Source organism: Lemur catta, chromosome 16, assembly GCF_020740605.2.
Source record: "Lemur catta isolate mLemCat1 chromosome 16, mLemCat1.pri, whole genome shotgun sequence".
Taxonomy (NCBI): domain Eukaryota; kingdom Metazoa; phylum Chordata; class Mammalia; order Primates; family Lemuridae; genus Lemur; species Lemur catta.
In genome coordinates this window covers 20148065-20163733 of record NC_059143.1, presented here as the reverse complement: position 1 = coordinate 20163733, position 15669 = coordinate 20148065, and the positions used below count along the sequence as shown (strand labels likewise).

The window sequence follows — 15669 nt, the reverse complement described above, 5'->3', positions numbered from 1 at the left end:
TGAGAAATTTAAATTGTTTTAAGCACTGAGTATTATTGAACACTCCCTCCTCTCAAAGGCTTTGATTGCTTCATCAGCCCATTCTTTTAAAATCCTTGAAAGAACAGGTTATTTGAATGCCTTTTGTATTGTTCTAAATCACAGAGAAAGAAGTAAATCTTTCAAACCTTTTACAAAACATAATAGCATTAATAGGGAAACTTGATAAAGGTAGCTTACAATAGACCAAGCTTTATTTTAGACTACTCTCTAATTTATGAATATAAATAATATTAATACAGAAAAAACTTCAGTATCTCTTCCTATACGAGTTTTTACTATCTGAACTCCTGTGGTTTAAAATCTGCAAATAAATATATTCAGGTCAATTTTAGGGCAAACTATTGCTCTCCAAATGCTTGCTTACTTGCACATTAAAAAAAGCAATACCCATAACAAAATAGAATTAATTGCAGAATTGCAAGTATTAAAGTTCAGTATTCAGATTCAGTATTTTGTATAATTATAAGTGTAATTAAGGTTCAGTGTTAAGAATCTATTAATGTAATATAAAGTATTAAATAAGTCAAGGAGGAAAAGATTGTCTCTATAGGTGTTGAAAGGCAATAACATTGTTTCATGAGTTTAATGACCTCTAAACCAAAAAAAAGATATGTTGAAGCTTCTTTAACTTGGTAGAGCATACCCAACAGAAACCAACAGCTAGCATCAGACTTGGGAAAACTGTAGAAGCATTCCATTTAAAAATGTACAATCCAATGGAACGCTACACAGACATTGAAAAGAATGAAATGGATCTCTATGTGCTGCATGAAAAAATTTTGAAGATACTGTGCCAAGAGTAGATGAGTGATTATATTTATTTAAGAAGGAAAACAAGATAAAATTCCTAAAAGAATACCTATAAAACTGAGGACTGGGGCTAGGGAGAGGAACAGCTATCTTATATATATATATGCATGTATTTTTAATGTTTATGAATAACTCTTACAATTAAGAAAAAAAAAAACTTGTGTCAAAATTTCCTATGTGCATTTAACTCTTTCTAGATTTTTTCTGTTCTCTTGATCTCTATGACTACTCTGTTTTAGTTTCATATTTTTAAGTACCCTGACTCTGTCTCCTCTACTGGTTTAGCTAAAGGATTTTGGAGCTGGACAGAACAGGTTTTGGATCTGAGTTCTGTCAGCAGAGAACAGTGACCTTCATAAGTCCTAGCCCTTCTGAAGCTCAATTTCCTCATCTTCAGTTGCTGACAGTTTCTGCCCCACTCTTGTATGTGGATTAAATGAGTTAAAATCCACTGTGCTCTGAGCATAATGCCTTCTATGTAGTAAATGGTGGCTTTTTGCTCCTATACCTACCCTAGTTACATGGACTTGGGCTAACTTAGACTTGGATGGGAAGAACAGCTTTTGTCTTTCAGCTGTTATTGTTTATTTTTGCTATTTTAATAGCACTGTGATTGTATATATTATCTTCTCACAGACACAAATCTGTTAAAGTTTTATCTTCTAATTACTTTTGCAGTTGAGGGCACATGCAGTAGATATTAATGGAAATCAAGTGGAGAACCCCATTGACATTGTCATCAATGTTATTGATATGAATGACAACAGACCTGAGTTCCTACACCAGGTTTGGAACGGCACAGTTCCTGAGGGATCCAAGCCTGGTAAGTTTGAAGATAATAATTTGGAGATGACTTGAGGAGGTGTAGTGTAGCTGGCACTATGAGATAAGCCAGAAAAAGAAGAAATCATCTGAATCATTTCATGTCATTTTCTTTGATTCATAATGCTTTTGGGGAAAAAGGTAGGTAACTTAGGGAAAAAACTGATTGAAATGAGAAAAACAGGAAAATATACTTCTTACCCCCCACGGTGATTTTTCCCACCTTTGAAAAAAAAAAATGCACTACAATATTTGATTCTACGCTATAGAATCTATAGGATTCTTTCATTCTGCTTTAGTTGATACAGTCAGTGCAGCTTGAAAGGGAGTCCCAGGAGACTAGAGGCTTTCAGTTTATAAAGTACAGATTTGATCACAGGCGACGTAAGAGCCATTAAACAATACTGGGAATCCTTAAAGATACCTGGTGTCCCTGGGACCAGGTGGTGAAGTAAAACCGACAGCAAGGAAGGGGCTGGGTGGCAGCTGGGATTGCTGCCCTCTAGCTCTGCAGGTGAGTGACTTTTAGGGTGGCTTTTATATTCCCTGCAGCCCTCTCTCTTCCATCAGCATGATGGAAAGTGCCCCGGCCTAGAAACAGCACTTGCTGAAAGTCTCCCCCCATTGTAAAGTGATATTTGACCAAGATTTTATGTTCTCACTGAGAACACTGTAGACTGCAGTCAGAGTAGAATGGCCAGACCAGAAATGCCTATGTAGTTTGAAAAACTAGTGGACAAGACAGTTAGTTGGTTTAGAGATGGTAAAAGTAAATGTTTGGCCAACCTTCCTGTGATGATTTGGTATTTTAGAGAGATTTGGTTAGCTAATTATTTTTTTTATTTAAAAAAGCCTGAACATTTAAAATTGTACTACCTAATACTTTTGTCATCTATATGAGTTCACATAGCTCCCTTATGCATATGTCAACTTATAGCTATAACAAACTGTGCTTTATTTATTTATTTATTTATTTTTTTGAGACAGAGTCTCGCTCTGTTGCCCGGGCTAGAGTGAGTGCCATGGCGTCAGCCTAGCTCACAGCAACCTCAAACTTCTGGGCTTAAGCAATCCTCCTGCCTCAGCCTCCCGAGTAGCTGGGACTACAGGCATGCCCAGCTAATTTTTTCTATATATATTTTTAGTTGGCCAGATAATTTCCTTCTATTTTTAGTAGAGACAGGGTCTCGCTCATGCTCAGGCTGGTCTCAAACTCCTGACCTCGAACAATCCACCCGCTTCGGCCTCCCAGAGTGCTAGGATTACAGGCGTGAGCCACCGCGCCCAGCCTAAACTGTGCTTTAAATGCAAATTTTTTTTTTTTGGTCCAAGTGCACTTCTCTGGATCTTCAGAAAAGACACAGCTCTGGGGCGAGGGGCAGCTGGAGGAAGGTCAGGGGCAGTGTAGGAAGTTTAGCCCTCCCTGGCTCCTTCCCATCTGAGTCACATTTTCAGAGTAGCTTTCATCAGTGTTTTAAAACACGGTAAAATTGAAGCAAGTTAAACATATCCTTACTAAAACACAAATATTGCAAAGATAAATAAACGTTGGGCTTTTTTGGCTGAGGAAGTTCTTTTTTTCCCCCAATCATTTCTTTCCTTTTTTTCTCTATTACTTCAAACTTTATAAAAATAACTGCTTCACAAAAGTTGTTAAAAAATAAATGATTAAAGCTATATTTGTTATACATTTAACCATGAATTTCCACATAAGTCCCCCATAAACTAAAGACTCTCATGCCCTGGTCAGATGTATCTGTTAAAAATAAATAAATAAATAAAGACAGGCTCTCAGTGATCACTAGAAGTAAAGACACTTCCTGAGTGTATTTCCTGTGATTCTTCTGTAAGTTTGAAAATACGGTTCTAGGCAAGGTTTGATGATGCGATGAATCCAGCTAAACTGTGTTGTGATCAGTATTTTGGCTCAAGATTCTGTTTTTGTTTTAACTATACATTCATTCATTCAACAAATGAATAGCATGGGCTGTGTGTTAGGCCCTGTTCTGGCACTGTGGGTACAGCAGTGGCAAGCCAGTCCAAATACACAAAGAAAGTTTTGAAAAAGAAGGGTGTAGGGACGGCACATAATCAAAAAGGGTGAATTGTTTAGAGAGACAAGTTCTAAAAGGAGAAGGAGATTTGAGTAATCTGACAAAGCCATGCTTACTTCTGAGCCCCAAGTATAACATGTAGAGAGAACAGCCTATGTGCAGAGGCTGTAAAGTAGAACTGAGCTTAGAAAGCTCTCAAGAGGAGGATAGGAAATAGAAAATTTTGTAAATCAGTTCTTAAAAGGATCCCATAGAACAAGCCATCCTAAATAGTAACTATTTCTTACTCTACTTCTAAATTACAGTTCACTAGCTGGTTTGAACTAATTTGATCCTAATGCTTTCTAGATTTCTTTTCCAAAATATCTAATAAATTGAAGTCCCTAAGTTGGTTACAGTGTTCTTTTAATCTCTGAGGAAATAATGAAGCACAATGCCAAATCTCTGTTCAATGTACCAAAACAGTAATGCATGAAATGGTTTCTTATGACCTGAGGAAATGGAGTCCGCCTCGTTACGCACACAGCCGACTTTCCGAAAGGGACGGAGGCACTAGGGAGAATCACACGCAGCATGTCATTTTAGATGTTATCGCATAGCAGAAGAAAATACGACAGAGGGAAGAAATCAGCAGCCATAAAATATGTTTCTAAGGGTCTCCATATTACCTATTATTTGCATTTTATATAAATTAAGGTCTGCTGTGAACCTTTTTGGAATCATAAAGTGAATTTGTCTTCTAAGTTATGGAAAAATGGAGTCTTCATACATATGTATATGGTATCATTTTCCTTTCAAGTATCTCTAGACCATGTTTTATATTTTTTGAAGTGAGTACGGTTCTTATCAGTAGGGTTTTTAATCAAGTCTAAATGATTTAAAATGTTTGTTTTGAAAAACGCAAATAAGACACCCCAAAACAGTAAGTATACCTGCTTTTTAGGGCATCCCGAAATGAAGGGTAACCTCTCATTTTCCATGTACACCGTCTCTAGGAACATACGTGATGACAGTAACTGCAATCGACGCTGACGACCCAAATGCCCTCAATGGGATGCTGAGGTACAGAATTCTGTCTCAGGCTCCAAGCACCCCTTCACCCAACATGTTTACAATCAACAATGAGACGGGGGATATTATCACAGTGGCAGCTGGACTTGATCGAGAAGTAAGCCAACCAAAAACTGTATTTGAATTTGTTTTTATTCTTAAAGGTGCACAGTATCGCATACACTTTATCTCCAGGTAATAATATGTACACAATATTATTCAAATGATAATAATTTTCATTAAGAAATCTATGGTACGATTTTCTACAGAACTTCAGGCCGGTTAAATAGTGTATGTATACCGATCATTCATAGCTAGCCTGTGTCATATTTAATGTGACAATTGACTAAGTTAAACTAATACTCTCTGGTATCCAACTTTGAAAATGCTTAACATTTCCTCAGTGTTCCCTTATTGTCAAAGGTTTTTGTGCGGAATTAATTAAAAATCATGGCAAAATGATGTGTGCATAAACTTGGGGTAATTTTTAACACTTGTATTTTTAGGAGGCTGCAAATAACAGGGATGAGATTAGGGGTTCTTTTAGCCCCTGTGGATAGGCTGATACAGTGCACAGATCATGTCCTTTATTAGAACTAGTCCCTTAACTAAGGTTAATTTACTTAGACTTCAGCAGTAGTAACTACATTAATTCTGCTGACAAACATTTTAAAATGCAAAGAAACACACTTCTGATATAATACTTTCTTAAAAAGGCATAAAATGTTGAAGGCATTGAAAGACTATGTAGTGTCAGAGTCTGAGAGGGAAGGGGTACTTTGGTTAAGTCCAGCTGGTTCATCCCAATGTGACGGTCCTCAACTCACTGAGCTTCTATGTACCTCTGTGTTACTGTTCATATGAGTTCTTCTTCCAAGACTGCCTTGCACTTCTTTTTTTTTTTTTTTTATCTTGGACCTTCCAGTTTTTCAGGTTCTGATTTAAGCTCTGTTTATATCCTTTCCTGAAAAGTCCAGTCCTAATGAAGCTTTTATTCTCTATTCTTTCCTGACCATTTTCTTATAGATTGTCAAGGTCATTATTTTGACCACCATAATCATTGTTTGAATGAATTACCAAAGTGCCAACTCACAGAGATTCGTGCATTGTACATTTCTAGCTGAGCCAGCTTTTACTGTAATGAGACTTCTGATTATATATGTCAAAAGGAAATATTATAGCCGCTGCAATAAAATATTATTGACAAGGATTTTAGGAGTTGGTTTTTTCAACGCTTTATTTGTCATAGTAGCATTCACTTGAATTGAATCGAAGAAAACAGTACTATTGCAATTAATTATATACACAAGATAGTGTTAGAAGCACTACAGTAAAGCAATATGAGCTAATCAAGATGACTTTATTCTGAGCTGAAAGCCTTACTTTGGAGTTAGATGTATGCCCATGACATTAAACCTGTTAACTTCCAGGTGTCAGCGATTCTTTTTTAGGAATGTTTTGCATCAGAGATTGTCGAAATGTGTTTAGTTTTTGCAGTAGTACTTTTAGTTTAGTGATATTTGGAACATGTATGTCTTTTCACCTCTTCATTACTGTATGAAATGCTATTTTTATATGCGAATAAACTCAGCGTGAATGCCGTAATTTATTTGAGAATATGGGGTAATTTTCAGTATTCTCTCTTGAGTGCCAGGTTGCTCACATACCAAGTAGATTTAGCTCATTTCGTAATCCTAATATTTCTCTTTCATTCACACTGTCATTGTGAGACACAAAAATTGGGCTTCATCCTGTTTTTATACAGTAATACTCTTGTCACATTTAGACTGGCTGTTTTACGGCAAGAAAGAGACAGGGAGAATTAATGATAGTTTTTACTAAAGCAGACCAACCGTGTTTGAAAATCAGAGAGACCATATTTAGTGCAGAGGATGAAGGCCTGCAATGAGGCCATAGTCGTGGTTAAGTTTATCTTCCAGTGGTTGCAGAAGCTGTTCACTACCTCTTGATGAAACTAATACAGAAACGGATTTGAAACTAAAGAATTATGGGTTAGATACAGTATGAGAAATAGCTCCTTGACAGTGAGATTATTAAACACAACAATGAATTACTAGGGAAATTATGGAAAACCTTCCTTTTCTAAAAGCCATTTAACATACAAAAAATGTTTCTATCTCAGATGGTTTATGGTAATTCTTCCTGAGGCCGGGGATAAATGACTTTGACTTTTTCAGGCCTCTTGCAGACTTGAAATTCTTTTATTTCTATTAGAATTCATAGTTTCCTTTCTGTCAAAAGTAATTTTAGTCGTTGTTCTCCCAGGATGTATGACACCTTTAAGTGATTGAACTCCTAATCATCAAAATGCTTACCAAGATTCAGCTTTTTATTTTTCTTTAATCTGCAAGTTTAAAAAATATCAATTCTTCAGGTTCTCCAGGCCTAAAGCCGTATCCACCACATTATGCAGTCTTCGATTTTTTTTATCTCTGTCTTACTTCTTGTCACATGACTTGGTGGTGGCTATTCCTGGCATTTTCTTCTTTTTTTTTTTTTTCAGCCTTTTTTCTTCATGTCCATCTGCCCTTTTTGCACAGGACGGCTGATAAGTCCCCCCTGCTGCCCCAAGTTTGAGTTCTGGCTCTCCCTGGTACGTGCTGTTTGACCTTCAGTGTATTAATCAGGAACCTCAGCTCCCGAATCTGTAAATGGGGAGAGTAATAGTATAATACCTACCTCTCGGATGATGGCAACAGAAAGTGATGCCACCATGCACAAGGCATTCTGTACGGTACCCCGTGAATAGGAGCCATCGTTTTCCCCGCTGCCATCACAAATGGCAGCATCAGCATCTCCGGATTGAACACTATTGCTTTACTCTTCTTCATAAGAAGAAAGAATTATTCTTCCTGTTTTCTAAGCTTAATAATCCTTTGACTTGTGCCCTGAACTCCTAGTTCTATTCTGAAGGCGTGTTCTATTTTCTGTTATATCTCCATTCTCCCCTCTCTATGGGTTCCTTCGTGATCTACAAACACACTGGGTCTTCCCTGTGGTAAAATGGCTTGCCATGCCCCATAGGATGAAGTCAGAGCTCTTTGATGTGGCATTCCAGACCCTCTATGACCTTGGTCTCAAAGCCTTCTCTAGCCTAACCCTCCAGAATTCCTGGCCTCCCACTGACAGCCAAATAGCACCCAACCACTCCTAGCACCACCTGCAATTCCTTGTACAATAGACGTTTTCTAATCTTCTGTTCTTGTTTCCTCTGCCTAAATGTTCCTTTCCCATCTCTATATAATAAGCTAATCCTCACCCTTTGAGAGCCAGTTCTCAGCTTCTTCTCTGGGCATGCACAGTAGTCTCTGCCTGTCTCTCTACATACAAAGACTACATTACTTGGAAATTATAGCTCAATTCCTAGTCTTGACACGTCCAGTGGGGCAGATGTTCCTTATCGTTTTACCCTGAACATGAACCCTGAAGAAATGTTCAAGTTATGAGACTTTCTCCTTCAGGTCAGCATCAGACTTCTCTGAAGGGCAGCCCAGACTCACTGCTCAGCTCCCACTCCTTCATCGTGTGTTTGAAATCTGGCTTCCTGCCTGCTTCCTCCACTCAAGATGTGCACATGCTGCACATACACAGTATTTTGACTTTCTTAGAGGGCACCAATAGTGGAATGATTAATGATAACAGACTCAACTCAGAGAAACCTGAGTTCAAGCCTTGTCTCTGCCACTCATTGCTGGGTGTCCATGGCAAGTTTCCCTACCTTCCTAAGCCTCAGTTTCTTCATCTGTAAAATGGTGATTCAAAACATCCTCTTTATAGGATTATTGTGAGAATTAAATAAGATAGTGTATAGTGTTTAGCACTGTGCCTGTTGCATAATGCTCAATCTCAATGAAAGTTACTGTTTTTTATTATCAAGGCCCTTAGAACAGTATTAGCGTACAATAAGCATGCAAAAAAAAATTCTAGACTACAAATTTACAAGGTAGGTAGTACTTTCAGCCCCATTTCACAGATGAGGGAACTGGGGCTTAGCAGTTAAGAATTTGAACAAGGTCACAAACCTGTGCTTCCCTACTATGTTCTGGTGACATTACTCAACTCTCTATCCCCTAACCCAGTCTATCCAAAAGCAAATTTGTCATCTGCCAAAATCTGTGATTTATGACAAATTTCCTATGTCTTGTGATCAGTACCTTCCCCCCATCTCCCAAGGTTACGGACTAATTGTTTTTACCATGCACTGCTATCCATCCACCCCCAATTTGTTTAATCATCAAGCTCTTCTCTGTTTACCCCCGAAGTATCTCTTGCATTTATTCCACCCCACGGGCTTAGAGGGCTGGTTGCAATGCCCCTATCAAAGCTTCCTTGCATCTCTTCTTGTTCCCCTTACTACAGTTGCATGGTACATTTGGTCCTATGGTCCACTACTCTCCTAGTCCTTTATGTAATGAAAGCAAGGCCGTATCTGGTTTTGTTCACTATTTTTTCCAAGTAAATACGACACTGCCTGGCATGCAGTAGACATTCAGTAAACTTGTGCCAAATGAATGACTGAATGTTCTCCACTCCTCATTTACTGGTATCACTCTAGTCCATCGTTTCAAAAGTGTGCTACATGACATGTATAATGATTTTAATTAGTACATGCAGAGAAGTTTCTAGGACAAGAGAGCGCAGCTTTTTAGATGCTACTCCATCGAGTAGAGACTGACAGAGTCCAAGAATTGTATGTTGCTTAGTTTTTACTGTTATATTTATGGCAAGTGATGCTAGCACCATTTGTGGCACTTTTACAATAAATTCATTTAAGCTTTAAAAAAGGGGGTTAATGTCAAGATAAATAGGAAGTGACTCATGGCATAGAAATATGAGGATATGTCAGAATTGGGAAGATTATATATGAATCACTGCAGTTTAGGAAATAGTGAGCTAGTTTATGCTCCCAGCATATGTTTTAATAAGTAAATTATAGCTACCCATGAAATTAAAATTTGTTTTTTCCTCAACCTGAGATGATTTTTATAAGGCAATGCGAGCCCCAAGGTTTCTCATCCATTCATCTCTATAGCCACAAAGTCAAAAGTATTTATTGCTTGATTACTCTGTGTCAGGCACCAATGCTGTATAGCAGCAACACAAACATGAACCAAGGGTGGTGGGGTTGGCTGTGCGTGTCCGTGTGCATGTGTGTGTGTGTGTGCACACGTATACACGCACTCACGCACACGCCCCATGTGTGGAATGGAGCAAGGACAGACATATAACTGATACCAGCCATATAAACTATAAACAGTGACAGGGGTGTGTTGTGAGGGCACAGTCCTGAGCACAACAACAGCTCTACCTCCAGGACTGCTAGATGTCATCTCTGAGTGACTTCGCTACCTTTTGGCCAGGTTCAGATTGAAAGAAGGGTATTCTGGCCGGGCGCGGTGGCTCACGCCTGTAATGCTTGCACTCTGGGAGGCCGAGGCTGGTGGATCGCTCGAGGTCAGGAGTTCGCGACCAGCCTGAGCAAGAGCGAGACCCCGTCTCTACTAAAAATAGAAGCAAATTATCTGGCCAACTAAAATATATATAGAAAAAATTAGCCGGGCATGGTGGCGCATGCCTGTAGTCCCAGCTACTCGGGAGGCTGAGGCAGTAGGATCGCTTAAGCCCAGGAGTTTGAGGTTGCTGTGAGCTAGGCTGACGCCACGGCACTCACTCTAACCAGAGCAACAAAGTGACACTCTGTCTCAAAAAAAAAAAAAAAAAAAAAAGAAAGAAAGAAGAGTGTTCTAGGCAAGGATTTCTCAACCATGACACTCTTAACATCTTGGTTTGGAAAATTGTTTGTTGTGGGGGCCTGTCCTGTGCATCACAGGACATTTAGCAGCATCCCTGGCTTCCGCCCATTAGATGTAGGTAGAATTTCCAGTTGTGATGGCCAAAAATGTCCCGTGGTGGGGCAAAATCACCCCAGTTGAGAACCACTGGTCTAGGCAGAAGGAAATGCCACATGCAATGATGCAGGGTCATGACAGGGCATTTGAAGATAAATACAAAATGCTCCAGGGGTGGTGTAAGGCAGCAGTCCCCAGGGACTAGTTTCATGGAAGACAATTTTTCCATTGGGGAGGGGAGACAGAGCTCAGGCATTGATGAGAGCGATGGGGAGCAGCTGTAAATAGGCTGTGAATACAGATGAAGCTTTGCTCACTCACCTGCCACTCACCTCCTGCTGTGCACCTGACCCCCACCTGTTCTAAATTTCATGGAAGACAGTTTTTCTAAGAACAGTGGGGGGCGGGGGGGTGTGGAGCTCTGTGGCCCAGTCTGTTGCCAGGTGGTTGGGGACCTCCGGCATAAGGGAATAAGAGGGGATGCCTTTGGTGAAATGGTCAAGTTTACCTATTTTAGAGAGGAAATAGTGAGGGAAGGATTGACAGCAAGCAGATGAGTTGAGATCTGATTCCATCTAGAACAGGAAATGTAGAGAAGTTTTTAAGCGCAATTCCCTTAATCAGCTGAGGGATTATGAGGGTGACAAGTCAAATTCTTATGGAATCTAAATGTCAGTCGTTCGGAACCAGATGCCCAATGACTAAATGACGCAGGGAGCTCTAAATAATTTGGTTCTTGAAAACATAAGCTGTCGAGGCTTCCTTACTAACTGTAATATGAAAATGGAGATTATATTACTTACCAAGTGGATTTTTTTTTTACTTGAAGAGACATCATATTTTAGAAATAACAAATGTTCTTTTGTAACCTAAAGATTTCAAGACTAGCATGAAGCAATTGGAAAATTTCGAGTATTAGCTACTGATCCCAATATTGCAGCTCAGTGGAAAATTGTATATCTTATGCCTATACAGATTTTAAAGATTTTTGTAGAATAAACATTAGAAAAGAACTGCACCTTCATATAATAGCTATGAGGCTTTTTTTTACCTTCTTAAAAAAATAAGCTCAATTTTTTTCTTTTTTTTTTTTGAGAATGTTCATCTGTTTATGCACATAGCAGCTAACAGAAGTGGCATTTCAAAAGTCATAACGAATTTTTATTTTCATGGTTTTCAGATGGGAAGCTGGACTGAATGCCCTGCAAAATTCTCTCACCAAAGTGACACTCTTAATTGGGGAAGGAAACCATTGAGAAGTGTTGTAGCCTACGCTAGCATTATAGTGAAAAATTATTAAATAAAATGAATCAACCAGCACCATTTCTTTGTAGTTCCTTTTTTATTCAAAAAAAAAATTGGCATTTTCTCTTTGAGGAATATAAAAAAATAACTAAGATAAACAACTGCTAGAGATTGGCACTTGGGTGGACAGAGACTTAAAATCTAATGTGGGAAGTGTGGCTTTCCCTCCTACTCCTTTCTTTCCTGGGCCCCTCCCTCTGACAACTAAATCAAAAGCTACAATTTGTGTCTGTTCCATCCGAGCTCCAGAAATCCCTTAAGAATGGCTATTCATAATGTTAGCTATATTTAGAATGAGGGAAAACCACACTTTGCAGTGACAGTTTATTTTTGTATGAAGAAGTGGATTTTGTTGTTCAGAATGTTTTTAACATTTATGAGAATGATCTATCATTCTTTTATCTGTGCCAATTTCCACAGAGATTTCAAATGATTTTAGAACTTGTTTTTAGCTAGATTTTCCTGATATAAAACTTTGTCAGCAAGTGTCTGACTTCTTAGACAATCTCAACATTTTCTCTGACATACATTACAGCTTAATTTGGCTCTCTTTTAAAACAGCCAACCTGGAATTTGAAAGTAATGGATGCCTGTTTGATAATGACTATCTATGTGAAAATGTATTCATATTTATATGAATTAAAGGTCTGTGCTCAAAGTATTGTACACAATGAGTGTTCATGCCCAAATCTCTTGAATATGCAATTATTCAATACCTACTGTGTTCCAGGATATATCAAGGGCTAAGGATATAAACAAACCCTTTAATTTAAAGTTTGATTTTGCTTAAGGATACTGTGTATCTCCTCTATATAGTTTTGAATAATACGTACTAATGGGAATTAGACAAAAATATTGTATCAACCCTGTTAAAATAGAAAGAATATATTTATGAATATATAAAAAGAAAGCTTGTGTACTTTATAAATTATATATGCCTTCTTCTCCCTCTTTTGAGATTCTTCAGTGTCTTTAGTATCCTTAACTGGGTAGAAATTAACATATGAGAAAGTAAATATGAACCAAACAACTCGAATGCTTGATGGCAGTCTTGTGAAGTGAGGGGAAAGGTTGCAACCAGATGGAGGTTTCAGCTTAGCTGTGAATTTCACACATCTGCAGTGCGTTCCTTTCGGCGAGCAGAAGTGAATATACACAGTTAAATCTCTCTAGACAAGGAGCAGACCTGTGCTTCGTAAGTTAAAGTAAACTCCACTTGGGAAATTTCAAGTCATGTTAATCAGAATGAATGATGTTGTGCTCTCTGCTGTGTAATAAAGAGGCATTTACGGAACAACTGTTATGTCTTCGTGAGGAATTAGTTTCATTTGAGTTGTTATCTTTATGTCTTTTTAGAAAGTGCAACAGTATACGTTAATAATTCAAGCCACAGACATGGAAGGCAATCCCACGTACGGCCTTTCTAACACGGCCACGGCTGTCATCACGGTGACAGATGTCAATGACAATCCCCCAGAGTTTACTGCCATGACAGTAAGTACAGCCTGTCACTCACACAACTTTGGGTCTGTGGTCCATTACTGAGAAGTCTGGTCATGAATAATAAATGTATTAAACAGAGGTGGAACTTGCTTCATCTAATAGTAGGATGGCTACTGACTCAGACATTTCTGTCACCAGGGCTTTAAGTAAGGCCCAAATAATTGATTTCCTCATCGCCTCCAAGTCCACTGTTAAAGTTATTGAAATATACTGCCTGGAAAAAATGTCCTAAAAAGACTGTGCTGTTATAACAAAATACTTGCAAATATTTTCAGGTGCATGAACTATATGACTTATTTATGCTACTTTGTCACCATATAATTGTCTATGTCTGAAGTAAAAACGTTTCCCGCAGACAAGTCCTTTCCCCCGACCTCACATTCATCACCCGGATACTCACAAACGGATGCTAATTTTAATGTTAATGAACTTGTAACATAATTTGGGAAAAAATGGACTACTGAAAAATGTTACAGTGTTTTTAAAGCCAAACATAAACGCTGTGGGTAGCTGCATTCCCAACCTCCTCCTTTAGGGTAGACAGGAAAGATTTTAATGGGGCAGTAAAATTGGGCAGTGTGGTTATCAGGACAAGCTGCCTTGTGTGGTCCGTGTCGCTCCTCTGACTGAGGTTTGTCTTTCTCGCAGTTTTACGGTGAAGTCCCTGAAAACAGGGTAGACGTCATAGTAGCTAATCTAACTGTGACAGACAAGGATCAGCCCCACACTCCAGCCTGGAATGCGGTGTACAAGATCAGCGGTGGAGATCCGACAGGACGCTTTGCCATTCATACCGACCCAAACAGCAATGACGGGCTCGTCACCGTGGTAAAAGTAAGTGTTCCTTGGGCCATTGATCTCTCTGACAGCTTCTCAGCAAAGACCAGTATATGCCTCCCTGCCCCATTATTTTGCCATTGAATCATAGACTTTTTTTTTTCCCCCAAACATCTCTAGATGTGGAATTCATGTATATTGGACAGGTTATGTGTTGTTTAATTTATGTTGAGACTCTCACATTATCATTGACATAAGATTGTTTTTAGGTCAGTTTGGACAGTTTTACCAATCTGAAGACAAGACTGACCTCAGCAATGTTAACTGTCAGTGTAGTCGATATATTAGTGATATATCACATTTTGAGGTTTTGATCACCAATGATAGCTATTGGGAATGAGGCATCACACCTGCTGCGCTCATATCTACAGCAATTTAGATAGTGACCAAACCAGAAAATATCACAGAAGTAAAATGGAATGAGTAGGCTGGAAGAGGGCCTACATTTTTTAAAAAGGTTTTGCATTTCCAAGGCTATTTTTAAATGCTATTTTCAAGACTTTAAGAAATTGGTTCTTCTGATCTTTAATTGTCAAAAAAGGACCAAACGAGACAATTGCATGTTAGAAACAGAGGGGATGTTCTTCAGTTATAATAAATTCATAGCTATAATGTCAAAGCCCTTGAAAGTGAATGTCTCTTCCTTTTAACCACCTAATGATGATATTTACTTCTTTGCTTTCCACCCACTCTTGATTTGTAAGTGAACCCGAAAGTTGGCCTTACTTAGAAAGGTGCACTAAGGTGCTAGTGCCAAGAATTATGTATATGCACGAGTAGAATGGGATGGGGGTTGGAAACTCTCTGAAGACACACAGCAAGGTGACCCAGAACACCAGCCCAGAGCCCAGCCATCTGTATTGGAATCCCCCTCTGCCCTTGACACCTTGCGTGATCATGGCTGGCTGTTTGACCTCTATAAACCTCAGGTTCCTCATGCAGAAAGTGGGGCTTATGATAGTACCCAAGTCTTAGCATTGCTGTGAGCTATAAATGAGCTTCATACACATTAAAGGACTTAGGGCTGTGCAGATACCACTTAGCATAAATAAATGTTACATTGGGGGCATTTAATGTGGCTAATGAAACCATTCAAAATATTACAGTCTTACTTCCTGGCTTCTCTCCTGTTGTGTCGTGTTTAAAATACTTGAGAAAAGGAAGTTGAATTGGGGATTTTAGAGCAAGAAGGAAAAACGATATGTTTGAAGATAGGAGGAGGAGGTCTAGAGTAAGAAACTGGTGCGGTTTGTGCTGACAACGTGGCTTTCTCTTGAGCTTCACCTCTTGATGGTTGTCAGGCTACCAGTGGTGGCACGAGAGCCCCGATTGCTCTTTTTTTTCCTGTTATTACCACACAGTAGTGCTTATTTACA

The 15669-nt window shown here is 38.8% G+C and overlaps 1 protein-coding gene across 1 annotated transcript in view; it reads left to right on the top strand.

The window, feature by feature from the left end:
- Positions 1-15669, top strand: part of CDH2 (cadherin 2) — a 208764-nt gene that overhangs the window by 151415 nt on the left and 41680 nt on the right. Inside the window, exons 6-9 of the mRNA XM_045527200.1 lie at positions 1531-1675; positions 4724-4896; positions 13310-13447; positions 14105-14290. Coding sequence (XP_045383156.1) covers positions 1531-1675; positions 4724-4896; positions 13310-13447; positions 14105-14290 — 642 coding nt within the window. The remainder of the gene's footprint in view (positions 1-1530; positions 1676-4723; positions 4897-13309; positions 13448-14104; positions 14291-15669) is intronic.